The sequence below is a fragment of the Trichoderma camerunense genome, assembly GCF_050948025.1.
Source record: "Trichoderma camerunense strain CBS 138272 chromosome Unknown V8C40scaffold_17, whole genome shotgun sequence".
NCBI classification, from domain to species: Eukaryota; Fungi; Ascomycota; class Sordariomycetes; order Hypocreales; family Hypocreaceae; genus Trichoderma; species Trichoderma camerunense.
In genome coordinates, this window is record NW_028145353.1 from 397,306 (window position 1) to 419,389 (window position 22,084).

At 47.4% G+C, this 22,084-nt stretch overlaps 7 protein-coding genes across 7 annotated transcripts; 3 read left to right on the forward strand and 4 right to left on the reverse strand.

Annotated features, from left to right (window-relative positions):
• Positions 1–63: 63 nt before the first annotated feature.
• Positions 64–1,212, reverse strand: V8C40DRAFT_281700 (aldo/keto reductase family protein; the record flags this gene model as incomplete). Its single annotated transcript, XM_083221661.1, has 4 exons — positions 64–372; positions 425–494; positions 555–1,111; positions 1,171–1,212. The coding sequence occupies 4 exons, from the start codon at positions 1,210–1,212 to the stop codon at positions 64–66; spliced, it is 978 nt and encodes a 325-aa protein (XP_083069819.1).
• Positions 1,213–3,304: 2,092 nt separating this feature from the next.
• V8C40DRAFT_276865 (uncharacterized protein) lies at positions 3,305–7,723 on the forward strand (the record flags this gene model as incomplete). The annotated part of the gene is made up of 6 exons (XM_083220894.1): positions 3,305–4,566; positions 5,196–5,337; positions 5,405–5,554; positions 5,612–5,719; positions 5,782–5,922; positions 6,998–7,723. The coding sequence occupies 6 exons, from the start codon at positions 3,305–3,307 to the stop codon at positions 7,721–7,723; spliced, it is 2,529 nt and encodes an 842-aa protein (XP_083069820.1).
• Positions 7,724–8,760: 1,037 nt separating this feature from the next.
• On the reverse strand, positions 8,761–9,932 carry V8C40DRAFT_269007 (ankyrin repeat domain-containing protein; the record flags this gene model as incomplete). Its single annotated transcript, XM_083220025.1, has 2 exons — positions 8,761–9,372; positions 9,453–9,932. The coding sequence occupies 2 exons, from the start codon at positions 9,930–9,932 to the stop codon at positions 8,761–8,763; spliced, it is 1,092 nt and encodes a 363-aa protein (XP_083069821.1).
• Positions 9,933–10,608: 676 nt separating this feature from the next.
• Positions 10,609–15,302, reverse strand: V8C40DRAFT_276866 (glycoside hydrolase family 55 protein; the record flags this gene model as incomplete). The annotated part of the gene is made up of 4 exons (XM_083220895.1): positions 10,609–10,704; positions 10,896–14,810; positions 14,866–15,117; positions 15,186–15,302. The coding sequence occupies 4 exons, from the start codon at positions 15,300–15,302 to the stop codon at positions 10,609–10,611; spliced, it is 4,380 nt and encodes a 1,459-aa protein (XP_083069822.1).
• An 861-nt stretch (positions 15,303–16,163) lies between these two features.
• On the forward strand, positions 16,164–16,718 carry V8C40DRAFT_281709 (uncharacterized protein; the record flags this gene model as incomplete). The annotated part of the gene is made up of 1 exon (XM_083221662.1): positions 16,164–16,718. One exon carries the CDS (start codon positions 16,164–16,166, stop codon positions 16,716–16,718), a length of 555 nt encoding a protein of 184 aa, XP_083069823.1.
• Positions 16,719–18,788: 2,070 nt separating this feature from the next.
• Positions 18,789–19,784, forward strand: V8C40DRAFT_276867 (uncharacterized protein; the record flags this gene model as incomplete). Its single annotated transcript, XM_083220896.1, has 1 exon — positions 18,789–19,784. One exon carries the CDS (start codon positions 18,789–18,791, stop codon positions 19,782–19,784), a length of 996 nt encoding a protein of 331 aa, XP_083069824.1.
• Positions 19,785–20,136: 352 nt separating this feature from the next.
• V8C40DRAFT_253227 (uncharacterized protein) lies at positions 20,137–21,506 on the reverse strand. Its single transcript, XM_083217561.1, has 2 exons — positions 21,135–21,506; positions 20,137–21,073 (listed from the first exon to the last, which is right to left on the reverse strand). The coding sequence occupies exons 1-2, from the start codon at positions 21,340–21,342 to the stop codon at positions 20,334–20,336; spliced, it is 948 nt and encodes a 315-aa protein (XP_083069825.1). The 5' UTR covers positions 21,343–21,506; the 3' UTR covers positions 20,137–20,333.
• Between the last annotated feature and the right edge of the window lie 578 nt (positions 21,507–22,084).

Here is a 22,084-nt window from a genome sequence, read left to right on the forward strand (position 1 = left end):
TGTAGTATTCTCAATCACCGCTACATATTAGCAACTACATGCAAGAGTATATAAGACACCATATTAGTTATGATACGCAACCGCATCGTCTCCAATCTCTGCAAAAACAGCATCAATCGCATCAACAACCTCCTGAGGAAGAGGCCCCTGCTCAAAAATATCCAAATTCTGCTTCAACTGCTCAATGGTAGAAGCACCAATAATGATTCCATCGCCATATTCGGCTGAAAGAGCACTGTGGTGCGCAGTCCATCTCAGTGCAGCCGCGTGGCCAGAGATGTCGTGCTTGGCGGCAATCTCTCGCACTCGGTCTGTGGCAGCCTCAATGCTTGGCTTGATATACTTTGAAGCATAGAATTTGCCCAAGTAGTGCTGAGAGTTGTCAGCATTTGAGATTACAACTCATGTATAACTGATGGCTTACCGAGGTGTCGTAGCGGCCTCCAGCTTGAACATTCTTGTGGTTTCCGTTGAAGAGACCCGCTGCGGCAGGACTATTTGCAATTGAGTCAGTCATGGAGCGATCCCTTCAGACGAACTGTGATAGCGCGTACCTCCATGCATAAAATGCAATGTTGTGCTTGTGAAGCAAGGGAAACAGTTCCTTTTCTCCTGTTCTAACAACAGGGTTATACTGTCCCTGGTAAACAGTCGGCTTTACGAAACCTCGTTCCTCGGATATCTTGAGAAACTGCTCAACCTCAGCGGCCGTATAATTGGACAGCCCAAATCGCTTGAATTTGCCCTCTCGGTAAGCCTTATCCATAGCCTCCGCTGTCTCCTCAAAAGGCACGGTTCGGTTGGGCTGGTGCAGATACATAATGTCAACCTGAGAGACCTTCAACGCCTCTAGAGAGTCATCAATGCTCTGAGCAATTTTGTTTCTTGTATGGGCGCCATCTGGATGCGAAACGACTTTAGTGCTAATGATGAATTTATCACCAACATTTGCTGCACCAAGTCGAGGCTCGCAGGATAGCGGCGCGTGTGGTGAGTAGCCTCTGGCGGTGTCGATTTGACGGTAACCTCTCTCATGAAAGGGCTTGAGAAATGCCTCGACTTCTGCTGGGGAGTCAAACTTGGCTGTTGGATCGATGGACGTGTCGCCAATCTGACAACACACGCAGTTTAACATGTGTTTATAGCAGTGTGACCGTGATAGTAACTTACGTTGGCTACCCCCAAAACAATCTCGATTGGTGATTTCGTCATTTTGACAATTGGTTAGTTTCAGACCACTTTTGTTGCTGTATTGAACAACTTGACTTTCAATGACTCTGTGAAGCTTATGGCTTGATTCTGGCTCTTCATTTCTAACAAGGCCATGCCCATCAACTGACTTATATACATGCCTTTTCACGAGACTCACGCCTTCTGATTATAAATCGACAACTCTTCTCTTCGCGCTTCTTGGTAGCGTTGTCTATTGGTTCGGTCCAATCGCCTCTTACCTTGAGTGAAGTATTCTCAATACTGTTCACTAATCATGTACTTGCTTGCAAGGAACAGCGCTCTGGCGTTATCGATGGCGTATGGGAGGGAGGAGGCTCTCCAAATAAATGTAGCTGACAAATGCGGGACTTTGAATGCGGAACTTCAAAGGCGGAACTTCAATGCGGGTTTGTATGCAGCAACTCGGATGCGGATCAATGGCGTTATTGAGCCGATGCAAGTCGCCAGAATGAGGCCATACTCGGACAACGATGATTATATAAAGTATGTTTGGCATTCTTATTCGACATCCTTAATTGTTCTCATCAAGTCAAATGGACGCCACCTATTTTATGTTGCACCAATAGGAGGAGCACCTCGGTTTGGCGATGAACTGAGGGCATCGTTAACCAATGGGGTTGGCACCGAATTTATAAGCGGAAGACCCTTGCCAGCTCGGAGTCAATTAGCTAACATTCTCCATTTGAGTAAGGTTTACTCTTTTCCTCTCTCCGACTATGAAGGTAAATATCTAGCAACGCGCCCTTGGGCTGCATATTGTTTTGCACCACGACTTGAACCCGCGGAGTGCAGAGTGAGATTTGGGTCCGATGGTACCATATATAAGCACCATCCAAAAGGAGTACTATCGCCATATACTACGTCGAAGCTGCAATAAAAATTGCAATTCCACGTAGCCGGTCTATCACATTCGTGAGGGATTTTGTGCAAAATGGGATGTAATGAGCAGAGTGAAGGACTACCGGACACCTTTAAATCCTGAGAGAATCGATCACCTTTGACACAAACGAATTCCTTATCTGCGGTAATACGGAGAAGATATCTCACTAGTCTTTTGTTGTGTGGGGGCGAGCATGGCGGCGATCAGCAAGCTCAATGTCATCAGCTCTAATTTAAGCAAACAAAATTGTCGGGTATCAGTAGGCAAACTACATGTACTGCCTGAACGAGAGAGGAATAAGCTTGCGCTGGATCTGGAAGCTGTTTATATAAATCACGTAGACACTAGGATCCACAGGCAATGTGCACGTATTTCCTTTTTCATCCCCAGTAGCATGATACCCATGCATGTAATATAAACACCACACCATAGAATCGGATTTCATCAAGTAATTGCCGTCTTAGACCAATGACAATAGATCAAGATACTGCATACTTTATCCTCCCGAACCAAAGCACATGCAAACTTGAAGCGCATTGCAACCTATGATGGTACCGTGTCTCGTTTCATGATGCCCACAACATCGCATCTTACTTGCATTGGGATCCGTGTAACCGAAGGATGCCACAACGATAGTATTGGCATTAAGTCAATTGTGGAAAGTCGGACAGTAACCCTAGGAGTGGCATATACTGGATTGATACATTATTTTCCGGATTCGGTCAATGCACGCAGGATACGAATGGAATATATTGTTCTTGGCCAATCGAATGCAATCCTCGTATTACCACTGGGGGCACTTATGCGTGATTCCCGAATCCCGTAAGACTATACGGAACACTTACTGAATAGTATCTCTCGGTTCCCCACGTAAAGTAGAGAGGCCGTTCATTTCTCCGTGGCCACATCGAGATCACACGTATCGCGCCAATTACCCAAACTGTTGCTACTCAGCGAATTTATATATATCTGTACTCTGTTGTAACGTTACCGATTTCGTAGGATGCTCGTCTCATATGCGTGCTTTGCATCTTGCATGTTGGAGTAAACGTAGTAACGAGATGACCGTTTGAGGATTTGAAAAGCTTACATTTCGTATAAGTGGGAGGGATTAAGAAGCAGCTCATCTCAAGATCAACAATTGGATTGCAGCCGTTACACTGCCACGGAATTATCAAAACAAAAGCAATCATGTATGACGATAAACCAACTTCTCGGTCGGCAAATGTCGACATACCAGTACAAGTTCAAAAGTCACACCTGCCACATGGAATTAAGCACATATCCCCTGAAAAGATTGACCATCGTACAGATGAGGAGATCGCCGCTTCCCTGCAGAAGCGCCACCCTGTCGCCTCAGACAAGAACATCTGGGGTTTCTGGCATACGGGCTTTGCGCAGATGAGACCTTGGGCTCAGCGAAATGTGATTAATTGGGTTCGTCGGCTGGGCCCCGATTGGACTGTTCACATAGTGGATCGTGTTGATGGCTCAGAAACAAACATCTTTCACTATGCTGAAGAGTCCTTCTTCCCAAAGACGTTTATTGACGGTACCATGGATGGCCACAAGGCTCATATGGGAGATCTGGTTCGTCTACCGCTACTATGGAAATACGGAGGCATTTGGATGGACGTTGGCCTCATCCTCTTGCGTCACGTCGATGATATTTGTTGGAAGCGAATCGAGGATCCCGAGTCGCCTTATGAACTCAGTGCGCTGGCTTTGATGCACTTGCCCGACACTTATACCCCCCTCAATGGATTCTTGGCCACAAAACGCAACAACCCTTTCATCAAGAGGTGGCACGATATTTATGTTGCGCTCTGGACTGAGGGAGTCACCAACGCAACGGGTTTCCACAAACATCCGTTGCTACGGCATTTGCCTATATTCCGCCCTCAGGTGAAATCTCCCGCCTTGAAAAACGTAAAGATGGACTACGAAAAGTTTTCCGACTATGTAGCTCATTACATGTGTGCCGAGCGCCTTCGAAAGCTCATCGACCCCAACGACGGCTTCAATGGCGCGGAGTGGTATGAGAAGCACATGCTCTTGTTCGATGCCAAAGACGAAATGTTTCAGGTTCAGACACTTACCGACTGGGATGCACAGCTCCAATTCCGTCTCTTTTCACTACCGCGTTCTGGGGATGGCGCTGTGGTGGATAAGTCGTGGCATGAAGCTGAGGCTCTCGTGACATCTTTGCTGGCGAATACGTCCATGGTGAAGCTTCCCCACGGACCGGGCAACGGTGGATTGAAGATTAACATGCTCGCTGATCTATGGGATGCCGAGGACAATTCTAACAAAGATAATGAGGAAGGGTCATTTGCTGCGTATTTGCGGTATGGATCGGCTCATTTCGACCAGACACGAGAAGTGAAGAAGCTTGAGTGGCAGAATCCAGAGGAAGAGATTTTTACCATAGGATATTTGGAACCTGTGGAAGTGTAAGTACTATCGGTTTCATCATGCGCGCAGATTTCAACGTCATCTTGAAAGTCGGGGTGCTTACAGGAGTTGCTCCTGGAAGATTGCGCAAATAGTTGCAAATATATAGTACCACTGCGTCACATCAATATACTCCAATGATGACTTGGATTCTTGGTTTTACTGCATCCTCGGTAATTGTCCTTGTTGAATGAAATGTAGCTCTCTCATCGCTAGGTAATCTACGCTGGTGTCGATCATGGGCAACAACATATGCGGCACAAAATTGTACATATGCAGTCTTTGATCGGAATATTGAATATGAATCTTTTGCCGCGGCGCCCGATTGATTACAATCCATAAAAACAACAGCACGGAATCATCCATGGCCTATTATTTGCCCCGGCAGCGGTGCCGCCTGCGGGGCCGAGCCTGATTCATATGCGGGGTCAGATAGAACACAGAGAGATATAGTACTTCAATGCAACGCAACCCCCTCCAAGACTTTTTCATCCTCGATTCAACTTTTAACAATCAAAATGCCTTATTCGCTCAAGGGAAGAAACGTATTGGTGACGGGTGGCTCCAGGTAGGCAAAATCTAGTCCATTGGGATGTTGGGAATGTGTGGCGAACTGACAGCCGCAAAGAGGCCTGGGAGCTCTCATCTGCAAGAAGTTCGCCGAAGAGGGAGCCAATGTCGCTATCAACTATGTCTCCAATGCGGATGCAGCTCAAAAAGTGGCCGATTCCTTGAAGGAATACCCCGTCAAGACATTTGTCATTCAAGGTGTAAGTCTGTCACAGCCATCAGATATGCGCCATGAACCCGAGGAAGGGCTCACACTATGGGTAACAGGATGCCGGGAAGAGGGAAGATAATGTTCGTCTCGTCCAAGAAACCGTCAAGAACCTGGGCGGACTCGATATCATCATTGCGAATGCCGGCTGGACCAAGATGTCTAAATTTAGCGATCTCCATGCCCTGAACGATGATGAATGGAACAAGGTAACTAGACTGCACCGGACGAAGATGTAGACATGCAGCGGCTAACCAGACTTCTAGTGTTGGGCTGTCAACGTCATGTCTCACCTGCAACTGGTTCAAGAAGCTGCACCTATCTTTAACGCGAATCCCGAGGGCGGTGTTTACTTGATTACTTCTTCTGTCGCCGTAAGCAAACATGTCAAGACGGCCATAGAACAGAATTTTTTACCAACTTAACGTGAATACAGGGTACCAGCCAAGCCGGCAGCAGCATGGCCTACTCAGTCACAAAGGCTGCTGGTCTACATCTCATGAAGAACCTCGCATACACGCAAGGGCCCAAGATTCGAATCAACGCTATTCTTCCCGGTCTGCTGCTGACTGAATGGGTTCGTCCTCATGTGTCTTTTGGCTTGTTTTATTGGCATACGCTCATCACTTTTTGACAGGGGCAACAATTCGGAGGAGCGAACATCGAAATGATAAAATCGGTATCTACATTAAGGCGCGAGGTACGAGAAGAAGCCCTTCCCGCATAAGCTCGAAACATTCACTGACTTTATAGACTGATCTCGATGATTGCGCCGATCTTTTCATCACAGCGGCTAAGAATAGCTCCATGACTGGCCAACAAATTGCGATTGGTACGTCTCTCTGGTATTAGCTCTATGATGGTTTATTAACATATATAGACTCCGGTATCGTTTTGGGTCACCCAGAGTCAAGGCTGATGCAACATGCGAAAAACTAGCCAATTAGCGCGTAGAGGTATAGGTTTATAGCTAGAGTTAGAGTGACTATCGAAATAGACATGCTCATTGATTTGAAGGATTATAAGACTATTGACGTAGGTAGAGTATATAGCAATTTGAAGTCTTATACATACTTCACCTTGTGATACGTCTGATCTGACACCGTGTGAGGCTGACGGAATCTTCTGGTGGCTTAAATCCAATCACCACAAAAGTAAATAACATTGCTGGCATATCCTAAAGAATTCTTTATTCTACTCAGTTGTCTGTCAGCATCTTCGTGGCGGATCTTCCGTGTCAAAGCTGAAATGGGGTGCTTGGCATCGATACATGAGGTTTTCGAACGAGGGGAAGTTTCCTCATAGAAAACAGGTAAGGCCAATGACATTGATGAACTTGGTTCGTGGAAAAATCCCCGTTGATCATTTTAAAACTAGATCATGAACATGTGTTAATCGTTTATGTGCCTGGAGATGGCTATTCCCCATTGTTGACATCACAGTCAGCTTGAGTCACACCGCTTGACTCATCATATACGCTCCCATTCCTGCGTGTAATTAGAGGCGGGGTTGGCGAATACGCTTTTGATCTCCGGGTATTTTAATACTTGCATATATAGTGAGTTTTAGTGCCAAATTAGCTTCCATCCTTCAATATCATCGATATATATATAGCGTATGTTGTCTGCACTCTGAATGGAATACTAATTGAGAGCATCAACACAATTTACACCCAATACACCCAATCCAACTCTACGATCATGGCATCCTCTGAAGCTGAAGTTACACACACCATCGCATCTTTGTATGATGCGATGGGTGTAAAGTATGAAAAGGCATTTACTGATATGCCAGCCCGACAAAAGTCTCTTGAGTGGCTCCTCTCTCGTCTTCCCCGCACAGGTTGCAAAATTCTTGACATTGGCTGCGGAACCGGCTGTCCTGTTGCCCAGGTCTTATCTTCTGCTCCTCACAACCACCTTGTTCATGGAATCGACGTTTCGGAAGAAATGCTCTCCGCTGCTCGCCAATCGGTGCCCTCTGCGACCTTTGAGCAGATTGACGCCCGCAAATTCGAGGCGGAAGAAGCGAGCTATGATGCTGTGACGTCGTATTTTGCTCTGCTTCAGGATATTTCACACGATGAGATACGAGAGACGATACAAAAGATTTTTAATTGGCTGAAACCTGGTGGATTCTTTATTCTGGGAACAGTTCCAGTTGATTTCGAATTTACGTCAGCGAAATGGCTGGGCAAGAGAGCGCTATTGACCTCAATGTCGGAGGAGAATTACGTTACGGCCTTGAAGCAGGTAGGCTTTGTTATAGAATTCTCCGAGGTGGAGAATTATACACCAAAAGCTGTGGAAGCCGGCATTTGTGATGAGGATGACGTGGTAGAGGAAGCCCAACTGTTTATATATGCGCGAAAGCCATAGTTGCCGCAAATCTTGTTTTCTCTCTAAGAGATTGAAACCTGAATATAACTGCTTTATGTTTATTCTATGTATATGTGTTTTGTCATGGATAATGCATAAAAGATACCACCTAATGTATGTACTAATATTGCAACTTGCTTTATTGTTGTGGAGTACCTATATTGCCGTTAAGTTCTCACAGACTCATAGTTCCCGTCCGGTACCGTAATACAGGCCGTAGTTTACTCTCTGTCTGGTTCATCAGATAAAAGAGTGTCTCACAAGCGGCATTTTGGAATGGGATTCGAGAATTCCATGTGTGTGTGTGTGTATGTGTCTTCTGGGCATGTGCTCCTGGGAATAGTTGTCAATTAAATACTCTAACCTGCGTGCCACCACCGTGTCCCTTCACTCATCAAGACTTTCAAGGAATACCAAAGAAAAAGAAGGTCATCATCCTATTTGCATGGGAGTTGGAAGGAAATAGCAACGTAGCATAGGCGTCTGTTGAGAAGGTCCTCTCATTTTTACAATAAGTATAAGTATTAATCCCACAAACCCGATCTGAACATCCCAAGTAACAAACTCGGTATACTCGCATGAGTACATTGCCCGTGTGAAATGATGGATTAAAAGGAGGTCTCTTCAAGGATGGTATCTGCTACTATAGCTATGCTTCTCTAGGATTTGCTACTATAGCTATGTTTCTCTAATATCTGCTACTATGGCTATATTTCTCTAATATCTGTCACTATAACTATATTCTTCCAGTATCTGCTACTATAGCTACCTAGTATATCCCTCTACTATCTGCTCTAGACGCAGGATACAGAGTCTGACATAGCTAGTGGAGTCGCCATACGACCGCAACGATTGTACAGATAACTCAAGGCGGCCTAAAGATAGCACTCTAACCACAACCTTCCCGCGGGAAATACTCTTCCACTCAATCTGTTGTATGTTGTTGTGCAAATATGCATGTCGTTTCGTTCCAGTTGCGTCCTGCATCTCTAGGCACAGACTGTGTCTGATTGCATTTCCAGGTGGATCAGACCAAACTAGTTTTGTGGTAGAGGAGGCTGTGCTGAGATACCAACGTCCATGATCAAACGGGCTTGGTCATTTCGCAATACTACCTTGCCAAGCCTCTCAATCTTGCGGACCTCATCGATTGTAGCCAGGGCATCCAGACAGGCTCTCGGGACGGTAAGGTGAGCTTTGTGTCGAAAGAACTGAATACTATCCTCTCTGTCGCCGATTTTGGGGGTTTTCACGATCTCGGGGCGCATATTCTCGACATCCAATCGTGAAGCATCATGAAATATAAGGACTACTTCTATGATTTCGTCACTGTTAATAGTTTTCATTTCCATCTTAAGGTTTGCGCAAATCTTGAATTCTTGACGATAAACGTCCACATAGGCGATAAACCCCTTTTGACGGATTATTTCCAGGTCATCGGGTTCGTAACGGCACAAATAAGTGTTTTCGCAAATGCAATCGTAAAACTCAAGGTTCATTCCTTGGAGAATGTCCTTCTCGGCATCACTGATGTCCTTTCGTGTCCGAATAAGTATATAATTGGACTCGGATGCATCTCTAGCGGGTCCAATTCTCTGACTGATATTGTTCCCATTGATTCTGATGGGGAAAATGGGTTCCTGAGTTGCCTAGAAACAACCAACAAAAGTTAGAATATGAACAGGAAGACGTCTTTATCTTTTGTCTTTCTTCTAAAAGAATGGCTTACCTGTCCCACTTCTGCCTCCTCCGTTGTACTTTCTGTATATGCGCCATTCTCGAGAAGTAGTTTAATGTCATCCTTGGCCGCATAGTCCAGAGGAATTGAGCCACTATTGTCCTTTGCCAGTGGATCAGCCCAGAAACGTAGAAGTAGCTCTACTATTTCAGAATGGCCTTCTTGGGCGGCATGATGGAGTGGTGTTGAATTGGATCCATCCTTCGCATCTTGATCAGCTCCATAATCGAGCAATAGCTTGGCAATGGCGATGTTCCCCCTTTTGCACATGTTATGCAGAGGCGTTGAACCAAGCTCATCGTTGACACTTGGATTAACCATTTGTTTCCAGACGGCTTCGGCCCCTTTAGCATCATCGCGGTTGGCTTCCTCGATTAGGCTTTTCTCTATATCAACTGATTCTAGAGCTGACTCTGTTGCGCCGCAAATAGATTGATTCGGGGTTGTATTGCCTTGGGCTGATAGCGACATATTGGCGTAGTTGGAAATTAGATGAAATTGTTCAGTAATATCAAGCAATCTTAGAAGAAGAGGACAGCGGTTCGCCTCGTTTTTAAATATTTCACGGTGTAAGAACACCCTCTTTTCCGTTTGTATCTATAATTGAACAACGTCCCTCTTTGTCTTGCACGGTCGACTGCTTCTTTGTTCCCCCTTGTCTTTGTCTAGTAGCTTCCTTTTTAGAAGTACAGCTTTCAATGCTCATTTCGTGTTTACATTTATTGAACACTAATCATTAAGGAATACACAAACCCAAGTCATACCTAGCCTAATCGTCATCATGGATCCTTTGTTAGCATAGTGCGCCACACCATCCAGCGTACGCGTACTATAGAGACCTACTCATATGAGGAGCTTAACACAAAGAATACGGTACTAGGCAAAGCGCTGCATTACGAGAATTAGGAAACGTTACTTTGATTGGTTGAGGTAGGGGCAAATGATGACGCTGAGCTACTCCTATGCCAAGAAGTGAAATCTGTAAAATGACAAATTGTGAGTCTGTTACTGGAGAGGAGGTTGGCGCTGATGAAACTCATGATTCGAACCGATTTTTTCTACAAGATGCAGTGGCGTCGAACAAACAAAATATTGTGTACTATTTGCTTTGTGATCAAATAGACAAACTCTACATGCCCTCTATCGCTTAGTTGAAGAAACCCCTTTGGCTGAAGAAGACGTCTTTGACGCCGACACTGACGCCACCGTCGTTACCCTCCCACCAGCAAGTGTGAACACTACCCTATCCTGACAATGAGAAGACATACAGCAAGGATCATCAAAGGGAGATCCGCACGCCCGACAGTCAAAGTTGGCGCAAGGATCGGCACTCGAAGACGCCGGGGGAGGCTTTGAGCTCGATGTTGGGCACGTGCCGTTAGCACAACAGGCAGGCGAGCACTCGTCACATCCATCTTCGTCGCAGTTACACACATCAGTGGCAGTACACGAGCGAGTGCTGCTGCTCTGAATTGGCTTTGATGAGGTACTCGAGCCAATGCTTGTTGTGGGCGCCGAATATCCTCCCGAGCTAGGATCTTTGGGATCCTGGTAGCCAGGCGGATAACCTGTCGGACTGGGCGTACACCAGTATCCAGAGCATATTGTTCCTCCGCAAGCTGTTGTGCCACCCTTGCATGTTGGTCCGGCCGTGGGGCCTGAAGTGAAGCTGATGGTTGTTCCTCCAGAGCTGGCTCTGGCGGCGGCGAGGCTGGCGCTCAAGACTGAGAGAACAGAGTTGGTGTAGGCTTGGCCCAAGTCATCAGTAGACCAGACTTCATCGTACCAGGTGCCAATAGGCGCGGGCGTTTGCGTGCCAACGACGTCAGTGGTGGAAGAGTCGGAGACAGTAATGGAACAACCCGAGATGGTCTCGCATGTTGAAGCTGACGAGAGTGTTGTCGAAGCCGAGACAAACGTCGTGGTGATACATGCCTCGGCAGTTTCTGTCTGACACTCGGGCTCATCATCCGTAGTGAGCTGATTGTCTTCACCAATGGTGATCTTGGGCCAATCTGGCAAATTTCCTTTGATAGTGACACCAGGAGGCCATCTGATCAGGCCGACGGGTGGAGGTCCGGGTCCGTAGATGCCCGGCGGCAAGATCCAGTGCCAGCCGCCAATGTGAAGCTCTCCCCATGAGATGCAGATGAAGAAGAACCACGCGGTACAGGGCACAACCACGCCATCATCGGTGGGCTGGGGCTTGCTGACGCTTGTTGTGACGGGGACAATCTGGCCAAAGGGCGGCCATGTGGCAAAGACTGGCAATGGCGTCGTAGAGTCGGCCTGCCCAGTGCTCCATGATGTGACAAGAGAGCAGTCCACTGAAGCTTCGGCTGTAGTAGCTGCAAGGAATGTGAAGACCTTGGTGGTCGGGCAGGCAAAGTACAGTGTCAGGGGGTTAGAGTTGGTACACGTAGTTCCAACAGCAATAGCAGGCGTCTTGAACACGACAGACGTTGTAGCTGGACATGAGATTGTAATAGCTCCTGTCGAGGCTGGGAATGTCACCGTCGTGACAGTGGCCTTGGGTATCGTGACGGGGAAACCCAGCGGAGTGTAATAAGTCGTGCTGCTGCCCGAGCTGCCACCGGAGCTGCCAGAAGTGCCAGAGCTCTGACCCGGTTCGGTTCCTGGGTCTGTGAAGCTCTCTGAGCCAGGCCCACCATTGACTTCTGGCCACGGTGGGAGCGTGACCTTGCGTGTAGTTGTGCCACCACTACCATTGGGCAACGGAACGTTGACAGGCGGGAGGTTGACGCTAGGATAGATGGTGATGGGCGTTGGACCCGTACCCGTCACGTTGACGTTGGAGTAGGGGATGCCGCCGGTGACAATGGTCGGGATTGTGATGGTGACTGTGGTAGTGGTCGTCTTGAAGACGCTGGTAGTACCAATGCCGGCGATAGACGTGGGCCCGATTCCGCCGTATTCAAACGAGGTAACATATTGGCTCGGCGAGATTGTAGTATTTGACGCCAGCGAGCTTGTAGGTAGAATCAACATGCATGGCGCCGATGAGCAGGACACCGTTGGCGTTTGCCATATATCGGTGCCAACCCACACAATGTTGACATTATCAGCTCCAGGAAGCGGCAGCCATACACTGACTTCAGTTGTGTAGCCGCGCTGATTGCCATCACTCTGGAGGATCTTGGTGCCGTCAATACCATTTGCAATGTCGACGGTAGCCACGGTAAAGAGGTTGTAGATGACGACGCCGGTAGAGCCCTTAACCTCCAGGATGCTCTCTTGACAATTTCTTGTATCTTCACAATCTTTGTAGAAGGCGTTGAAGAAACTGTACAGCCCAGCACCGTGGATAGTGACATCGGTTGAGTCGATGATCTGCAGGCCCCAGGAGTAGCGACACTGCTCATTATCCGTATCAGCTGTGAAATTGCAGTGGCTAAAGTCGGGATCATTTGGAAAGCTCGCAGCAGCATCAAAGGGAGCTGGAGCACCAGGAACTGGTTGGAAATAAGGCGATTCTGTTTGGATATGACCCATGTAGACGTCCTTGGCTCCACTGAGCAGGTAGTTGTACAGCACTGAGTGTTCAGAGCCACTACCATAGAACCACGATGGACCCTGAGACTCGATGAGCATACCACGGGCGCCAAAGATGGCAACTTGAGTGATGGTTGAATCTGGTTGGTTGTAGATGGACTGGTCATTGTCGTGGTCCGCAACCCAAGCCCATACGTTCTCAAAGTAGCCGTTGGCTTGAGGTGTAACGTGAAACATGAGTGATGCTGCGATACACTCAGGGTTCTCACTAAACTTGGGACATGTGGCGAGATCTAGATCCGATCCCAGAGCACCTCCGACACGGAAGTGTGAATCCCACATGCCCGCAGCTCCTTGATCGGACGCTGCTGTGTTCCATTCCATTAAAATGGCGCCAGCCGTGTTGCCTTTGACCGAGAACAGCATCTCGACAATCTCCATGGTGCCGATGTCACCTTCATTGCCAACCTGTATCATGACCTTGGGGTCGTGCATGTCACTGAAGTAGAAGCCAGACCCCTGGATCTGTGACCATGACGAGCCTTGGACTTTTGAGCCTGTCGGGATAACAATCGTGCCGCCCACGGTGTAGATGCCAGCCGGAAAGTAAGCAATCTTGCCTCCGCTCACAGCCTTTTGCAAGAAAGAGTTGATACAGGATTGCTGGTCACCAGAGCCATCATTTTTGCATCCTCCGTCTGTGGTAGCCACCAAGAAGGACCCAGCACTCTGATCCTCATACTGGGGGCGCTCACGGACATAGAGGAAGCCCTTGGAATCAAGTAGCCCCTTGGCCTTGGCTGGTGCCGTCACGTCGCCGGTCTGTGATGAGCCAGCTGATCCATTGTAACGCTTGCCCGTTGCCCACAAGTCAGAGTTGCCCGACAGCAGCGTGCTGCCACCGTCGATCAATACTGGACTAGTGACTCCATCAAAGACGGTGTTGTCTAGTACAATGTTGGGAGACGTTCCAGCGTTGTTGGTCAGGATGCCGACCTTTGTTCCAGTAATGATAGTATCAATAATTGACACACTGCCAGTTCCCTGGCCTGTGTCTCCTCCAACACCAGAGATGTTAAAAGCAATGGATCCACCATTGATGTCAATCTGCTGCCAAGTCCAACCCCAGTCCCAGACCATCTGGATAGCGGTGTTACAGAAGTTGAACTGCAGGTTGCGAGCCGTGTACTGCTGCGAACCTGCACGCCAACCAATGTTACCACCGTCAAAGATGAGGTTGGACACAAAACCACCACTGCCATTCTCAGAAAAGATACCAACGGCAGTTGTAGTGCTCGTCGTTGGCATGCTGAAGATGAGATTCTGCAGCGAGGTGGCCTGGGCTACTTGCCAGTGAATTCCCGTTGGCACCAGATCTTGTCCTTGATCCGCTGTTGATTCCGGCATATCGGTAAGGTCGAACTCAAAATTGCGGATCTGACGGAAGAATTGGTTCTGGTTCACATACCACTGCGCCCCCGATTCAAGAGGAATGTACGGATCCGTATCAAATAGTGCGATACCCGCAAAAGTGTCACAGCCTTTGATTGTAGGCATGTCATTGGGATCTCCAACGAATTGCGTATAATAGTATTGGATCACAGGGGAGCAGATCTTGTACGTTCCTGGCGGAAAGTAGACAATGGCACCTTGTGAGAAGGTGTTGCCACACTCCTCGCCGCATCTTGTCTGGTTGCCTCCAACTGAATTCTTGTTCCAGCTGGCTACGGCTGCGTTGAGGGCCTCAGTTGTGTCTGTATCTCCGGAGTTATCGGCTCCAAAGTCATCGACAACATTGCGGAAGAATTGGTAATCGTTTCCTCCAGCCAAAGGTTGCTTTAATGATACATTAATGTCCGTCGTCACTAAAAGATTGATAGATTGAACTTACAGCTCCCAAAGGCCCTAGAGTTGTCAGCCAGTAGTCATCTGAAGACTGCCGTTTTTTGGGTGCCTTGAAATTGGTCTTTTTGGTGCCGTTGAACCCGGCATAACCGCCACGGATCACGGTTCCTTTGCCAAGGTTGGTCATGAACTTTTCCAGGCTGCCCGAGTAACGCCATACTGGGCCGTTCTGCTTTCCCTTGTCGGGAGCTGTGTGGTAATAGTTGTGTTGGTTATCAACCATGTACGATGGTGCTGGCTGTCATTAGATATTAGCATCATCCCAAACCTAACATGCGAAAGTTGCAAAGCACATCAATGACTTACTCTTGGATCATATGGGAGCGCAGTTACGTTTGCTGGAAGATGCAGTGGCGTGGCTGACCGCACAAGACTCACTTGTGCGGCCAGCAGAGTTAGAAACAGAGGCAAAGGGCCAGTCATGTTGCTGGAGAAGCCCGACACGAGTCCATTGCTCGAGAGATGGGGATGGAAAATGAGACCTGGGGAAGGACATCTTCCATGATATTGATGTTATGGACCCAAATACGTCCGCGGAACAGCTATGCCGTGTGATGCATAACCGAACTTACAATAGTCAGGTTACCTCTCGACTTAGGCTAAACCAAATCCTAATGAATGCAATCCTCAAGGGACATGAACCAGCGTATTACACAAGTCCCTCTTTGTTGCCTGATGTTGTCGAACTATCTTTGGTATGATGATGCCACCTTCATACGCGAATTAGGCCTATGGATTTCGTAACGATGAAGTGGGTGTATCGGATTGTATTTGCATATCCGAGCAGGATTGTCAGTTGTCGGGTTACATTTCTCATCGCTATATCCATTTCATGAAAGATTATCCAAGAATACATACCATCGCATAATTATAGGATTGTGTTAGTGCAGGATTGTCTGACCATGTTACTGCATCAAAGTGGGATTCATCGTGTGGGATCCATCAGAGTAGGATCGCATCTGTGTCGCATTGCATCGGTGTAGGATTACATCGGCTCCCCTGCATTTAACCGTCTTCAGTCATTCCCGAGCATCGATCCAGCTTGGCAGGGTGTTTCGGGGGTAACAGTAGCGACAGGCCGACCCTTGAGTTTTGAGACATCTTGACGAAGTAAAATCGTCATATAATCTGCTCTTCATATTGTGTTCCGAACTGTTATAAAACAAGGCAAGGTTTTCAAGCCTCTTCGCTTTTATTGCTTCATTCGTCAAGATAGTCAAGCTTCAATACATTTGACCTCTTTCGTATCATCAGAACAAGCACTCAGTTATCACTCCATTCAAGATGCTCTCTCAAACTGTCTTCAACATCATCTCCCTGGCGCTCGTCGGCACCGCCATCGCTGCCCCAAAGTCTCTCGTGTCTCCGCGTTCTGCCCAGATCTGCGACGACACTGAGACGGGCGACCTCCTCTGCTACACTGCTCCTGACAACACGCCGCAAGACGTCGCTGTTGCTGATGTATCCTATGTCGCGGCATATCTCCGCGCATACGGAGCGCAGACCAAGGCTGGACGCCTGTACTCCATGTCTGCAGCTGACGCTCCTGACTGCGCCGAGTGGACCGTCTATTCCCACGGCACTGTTCAAGTCATCGCCAAGCACATCGACGACACTGTCGACAGCAGCGTTCTTTATGCTGATATTGCCAATACCATTGATGGTGGAACTGGCGCTACCGCTGCCCAGCAAGCTGCTGCTCTCATCGGTTGCGGTACCGACGGCGGCTCGCTCGGTGTTGTCTACAACGCCTCCAACCCGGCATACTCGGCCACGACTTACCCTACTGGGTACACGCCTGAGGGTATTCTGATTAAGATTGTGACAACAGGGGCTTAGAAAATAGGTGTAAGATTGGAATTTGACCTTTGTAGCTCATAGCTTAGGCATACCTTCAATCCCCTCTAGAGAAAACTTCTGACCTAGTTAGTCAACTTGACAACAAAACAATCTAATTAGTTTCATCATACTCTCCTCATTGATGGTATATGTTTATGCCTTGCTGATACATGTTGAATAATTCTCTTTGTTGTTAGTATGTAAAATTCAGTATGGTGAAGGGTAATGCAACGTCAATTGGCAGACTAAATCACGGAATAAAGGAGCAAGTTTGCTCTTCTGTGCACTCCCAAGCTTCATATTAAATGACTATCTCTCATCTATACTGGTTGTACATTAACCTCACTCAAGTGGTCAGTAATTAGTGACATGTTAAGCATAGACTCTCTCACCATACCAAGTGATAAGCTGCCCAACACTCATCGAGCTATCGATCATGGATAGACAGTAGCTCCAACAAATCGAAACAAATCCTATTTAGGGAAAAGCCAGGAGCTGGCTTCCGCAGTGGAGTTGTGGCTTCGTCCCGGCCCCTGATCTGATCGGCATATAATTGCCGTTTTCTCCTTGGCCCCGCAGAACCCCTGTCAACAGCCCAGCGCTAGCATCGTCGTGCAGATTTATTTCTACGAGTAACGGAGCCTTCGGGATGTCCATTAACTGCGGGGTAGGTAAAGAGAATGGTAAGGTTGAAGGCTATAACTATGCTTAAGCTTGAGAGTTACAACCGCGGAAACAAAGATCTAGTTTCTATCACATATTGACTAAATCCAGTCCATTTAGTAAACCTAAAGTGAAAACCAACTTGCTGAAGCTGGCATAACATACAAATCGGAGAATTGGGTCGCCAAGATAAGAGTCGCAGGAATCTAGCGGAAATTACATTCACGAGCTTACAGCCGCGTAGGGTTGTATTTACACTTAAAGGATTGCTGGTACTCAGAAGGATTACCGTAGTCTGGAAGGATTTCTGCTGCTCCCCGGAAGGATTGTTTTTGGCAACATTGCTATATATTATATATAGGCTAATTTCCCTTTCAAGTAATAATCTGCTTTGCATCTCTACTCAGTTGGATTTGCTTACTTTCTTTGTGAGATGGTAAAAAGAAGCTATGTTATTAGCTTCGATATAATACTAGTCGATTTCTAATATTCCTGCTGCTGAACTATTCTTGGCTTACTCGTCCTTGATTACACATAACACCACATGGCAACCTAGGAACTTTTTGTTCAACTTCGGCTGTGACGGCAACTTAGACACTCCACTTCTCTCAGTAAACTCGCTTCTTCTAGTGTATAATTGTAATAAAATCTGAAGGATGGCGAGTTTGCTGACGAAATATCTCACCACCGATTACTGAGAAACGTCTAACGGTTAGATGGTACTTCAACAAGATTGGGGAAGCCGTCAACCCCCCTCTCCCTCCAAATATGCAGCTATGAGTATGTCTCAGCCATCAGTGCAACCTACATATGGTATAGTCTTCGATCAATATCCGCAGAAGCGCACCTCTTAGACATCATCCATCATCTGGCAACGCGTGTTTGGCCCCCACTATTCCATATCCTTATAGCAGAGCAATCAGTACACGATAGTTATGCTCAATATACTAGAAGGGTTACAATGAATTGTTCCTGGAGGAATTCGATAGTTAGTGGTCTAGTGGTCCAACAAAATCGGTCGTTGCATCACACCATCTCCCCAATGGCCAGTCATATCTCATAAGAGAAGCCACATGTAGTAGCAATAGGATGAGTCTGCATGAATTAAAAGAAAGTCAGTTTTTGTAGCTCTCAATCCGTCCAAGGTCAGCAGCCTCTGGCTATCAAGAGATATTTTGCCTATTCTAAAATTACAACGTCACACTTGGTCTTCAGGGCGAGAAAGGGGTTTCTTGCATATGATCAGGCATCTGTGTGCTAGTAAGCTAGTCATACCGTCCACGAGGAGATTACATGCTCCTTACTACATGGACTTGTTCGCCATTATTTCCTTTGGTCTTTACATGTAGAACCGACATCAAGGTCAACAACTCTTCACCTTTGGTCTATCCTGAGCTCTCAAAGGCCATGGCCAAGCTCTTCTTTCATCTGGGTCTATTCCCAGCCCTATTCAGTGTCCTAGTATACACTGTATTAGGCGCCCCGACCCTTGATCAGTTGTTTATAATTCAGGGCGGAACAGCGAACGGCGGCTGCGATGCCTATACCGCAACTATAAATAACTGGCTAATCGAAATCAACTATGCCCTCCAAACGACTCTTGCGGCCATTGATAAGTACGAAACGGAACCAAAAGTCAGAGCGGCGTTTACAACCTTCTTCGGAGTCAAAGAGGCTGCAAAAACCCCATCAGGTGCCACAAACATTCGTAGTATGTCCATCTTTCTTATTCTTCGTATCTTGACTGGGTTGACTCTGAGGCTAGAAATCTTTCAATGGGTCTACAATTTCTTCTCATTCGCATTGCAGGACGACGGTACTCCTTGGTATCCAATAGATAACTCACGCTATATCTTTTGCGACAGTACTTGGCTTATAGAGCAAACGCAAGACGACACGGCCAAAGACTATCAAGGTAATGGCATCATAGACAAGAACGGCAACCTCGTTCCCATTGAATCAATACCCGGTTACAAGACGGCCATCGGTACAAAGGCCGGCAATAAGATCTGGTGGTCTGGCCAATATGCGCCCTTCAACGGGTACTACTTCTCACCAACCGGCGCAGATTACTGCAGCAATCCAAAAAGTCTCGGTCTCACCTCATTTATCTCAGAACTGGAGGTAAATACCAAGACCGGAACACTCAAGGGACGTCGACAGGTCGAAGACATCATCATCTGTCCTTCGAGCTTTACAACCTCTGCACCAGACTCTTTCACGGCTGGTGATGCACTGATCTCCGCGGGCACCGGCCTTGACGTCGTGTTGCCCAAGAGCGCAACGCTCCTCCATGAGTCTTTCCACAACTTGTTTGGGACAACTGGACAATATGGATTTCTACAAGTAGGCGAAGAATGTGGGTACCCTGTTTCTCATGTATGCAGATGTTTACGATACTGATCCAACATGGATAGATAATCTCATGACATGCATCAGCTGGGCCAACGTAAACGCCGTAAATGGGGCGCGCAAAAACCCTGAGAACTACGTATTCTTCGCTGCGCACATGTTCTACTTGTATGGCACAGCGAGCCAAGGCATATCCAAGAATTGGGACTTTGAGATTATTGAGGAAGCGAATGGAGATAAGAAGTTTGGGGCCAAAGCTCCTTAATTATGTGCAAGGGTGAAGGCATCCATGGTATACGCTGATGGTCAAGGAAGAGGGTATCTGTAGAGTCGTCTAAGTACTTGGGATGATTTATTGTGAAAGAATACATTGATCTCGTTTCCTCGAGCAGGGGCAGATAGTCAAGTCAAAATAACGGCACATATTCCTAGTACACACTACCATCGCTCTTCAATAGTGCTATATATCATACTATATCATGTAATAATCCGCGATCGTCATTCTCACAGCTCAATATTTACGCCTCCGTGATTTTCCCCAAAGTGAAACTCTTCGTTCTCTTTATGATGAAGATCAAATCCTACCTCTATTGCTTCTCTTTACAGTGGTTCCTCTTCATCTTCTTCATCTATCAAGGGGCGAAGGTAGGACGGTGCCACCTGTATATCCCAACGCTCTTGCTCCCAAGCCGTAACCGGGGGTATCACGTTTGACACAACGGTTTCCCATGACTCCTTTGCTAGCGGATTTTTCGCCGACGCCTCTTCGCGCTGACGGGTGGCACCGTAGAGGCCATTCCATAGGCGAAACTGGCATACAACCATCTGGCCACTACCATTCTCCTCTGCCGCCACTGATTGTCCCGGCGGCTGCCACTGTTCATTGTCTCCGGTGTCTGTCCAAGCCCACACTAAACCATCTGGCTTTGGAAGAAAAGCCACCAAGCCCGGCCACTGTCCTCCAAATGGAATCGAGTCCCTCGAGAGCGGCGGAGGCGGCCGTAGATCCTCACAGTCTGCGGGAACAAAGCCTTTGAACGCCTTGACGATACTGAAACGTATCTGCTCCAGATCAGGGCCGCCTGCGTACGGTACCAAGAAGGCCGTAAGCGTCACACGACCCTCTACCTCGAGTTCCTTCCTATCGCTATGGTGCCAGTGGAGGCTAGGGAATCGTGATGCTGTTGGTGAAACTGTGGTACCAGTACTTTCTTCATCATTCAGAGACAAGCGCTGGAATAACCCGCCAGATACAATACCGCTGTCAGGCAGGTCCTTTAGAAACTCGGCACAAGCTGGAGAACTTTGGAAATTTCTGAGGGCTTCCGCAGACGACCATACTATTGTCGGCGCGTATTAATGTTAATGCTGGGTCCATGAAACTCTCGGCTGAATACTTACGAATGATGATGGCAGCCTGCTCCGGATCATCAACCTGCCTCCCTAGCCAGACTTTGTCATAACCTGTCACTTCTGCAAGCGGTCCAAGGACAGGGCTTCCCGTCGACCATTTTGGCCAACCCTGCCATCGTGGCAGATGAAATCGAGTCCAAGTTGTCCGTCTGTTCATTGCTCGGATTTTCGACTGAAGAATCCTGCTGCGAGCCATACAGATGTTGATGTCTGACGCCAGCACACTAGGCGATATAAGTGCCTTGACTAGGAAATGTCATGGAAAGGTGCGGGGCCGAAAGATCAACGGCGGGGTGGCTGGCTCTTATAAAGACGCTCCCGACTGGGATTAACGGACAGAGCAGTAGCGTCACATAAATCGAAGGATTGGAGGGGAGGTTTGATGCGGTCGGTCGTGGTTTAGATATACTGGATAGAACAATACCTGCTTATCTACTTTGTACGTGTAGTGGCCAATTATGCATAATTACATCAATGACAGTAAACAGCTTCCAAAACTAGAGCTTAAGGCAAGCCAGGCAACAGCTGACATTAGCGAGTCTATTAACGCATTTCCGAAAACAGAAACCGGAAACTCGAGTGACACAGCACAGAAACTACATGTACATCCAGACTCAGCATCATGCATCTCCAGAACATTATATTCCATTCATACAACCCTAATGTTATGACAAAAGAAATTACACCATCACACAAGTGGCTAGTGTGAATCCATCTTCCGTGACGCTCAATAGCCCCAAACCAGGGGACTATAAATCCATTGACACACCCGCCGTCCCAACCCAGCCCGACTCTCTTCTCTCATCCTCATTTTCCCAATTCCATTATACATTCGTTAACTCCACGACAGACAATCGCGATAGCGATATAACAAGAAATACGAGAAATCAAGCCGAACTCTTCCGTCCCATCCTCATATCGCCCGTCCACCAGGGAAT

Bases quoted from the DNA above. Each gene is read 5' to 3' on its own strand.
- V8C40DRAFT_253227 (XM_083217561.1), bottom strand. From the start codon at position 21,342: ATGGCTCGCAGCAGGATTCTTCAGTCGAAAATCCGAGCAATGAACAGA. The intron at 21,074-21,134 runs GTAAGTATTCAG...CGCCGACAATAG, and splicing joins GCAGGCTGCCATCATCATTC to TATGGTCGTCTGCGGAAGCC.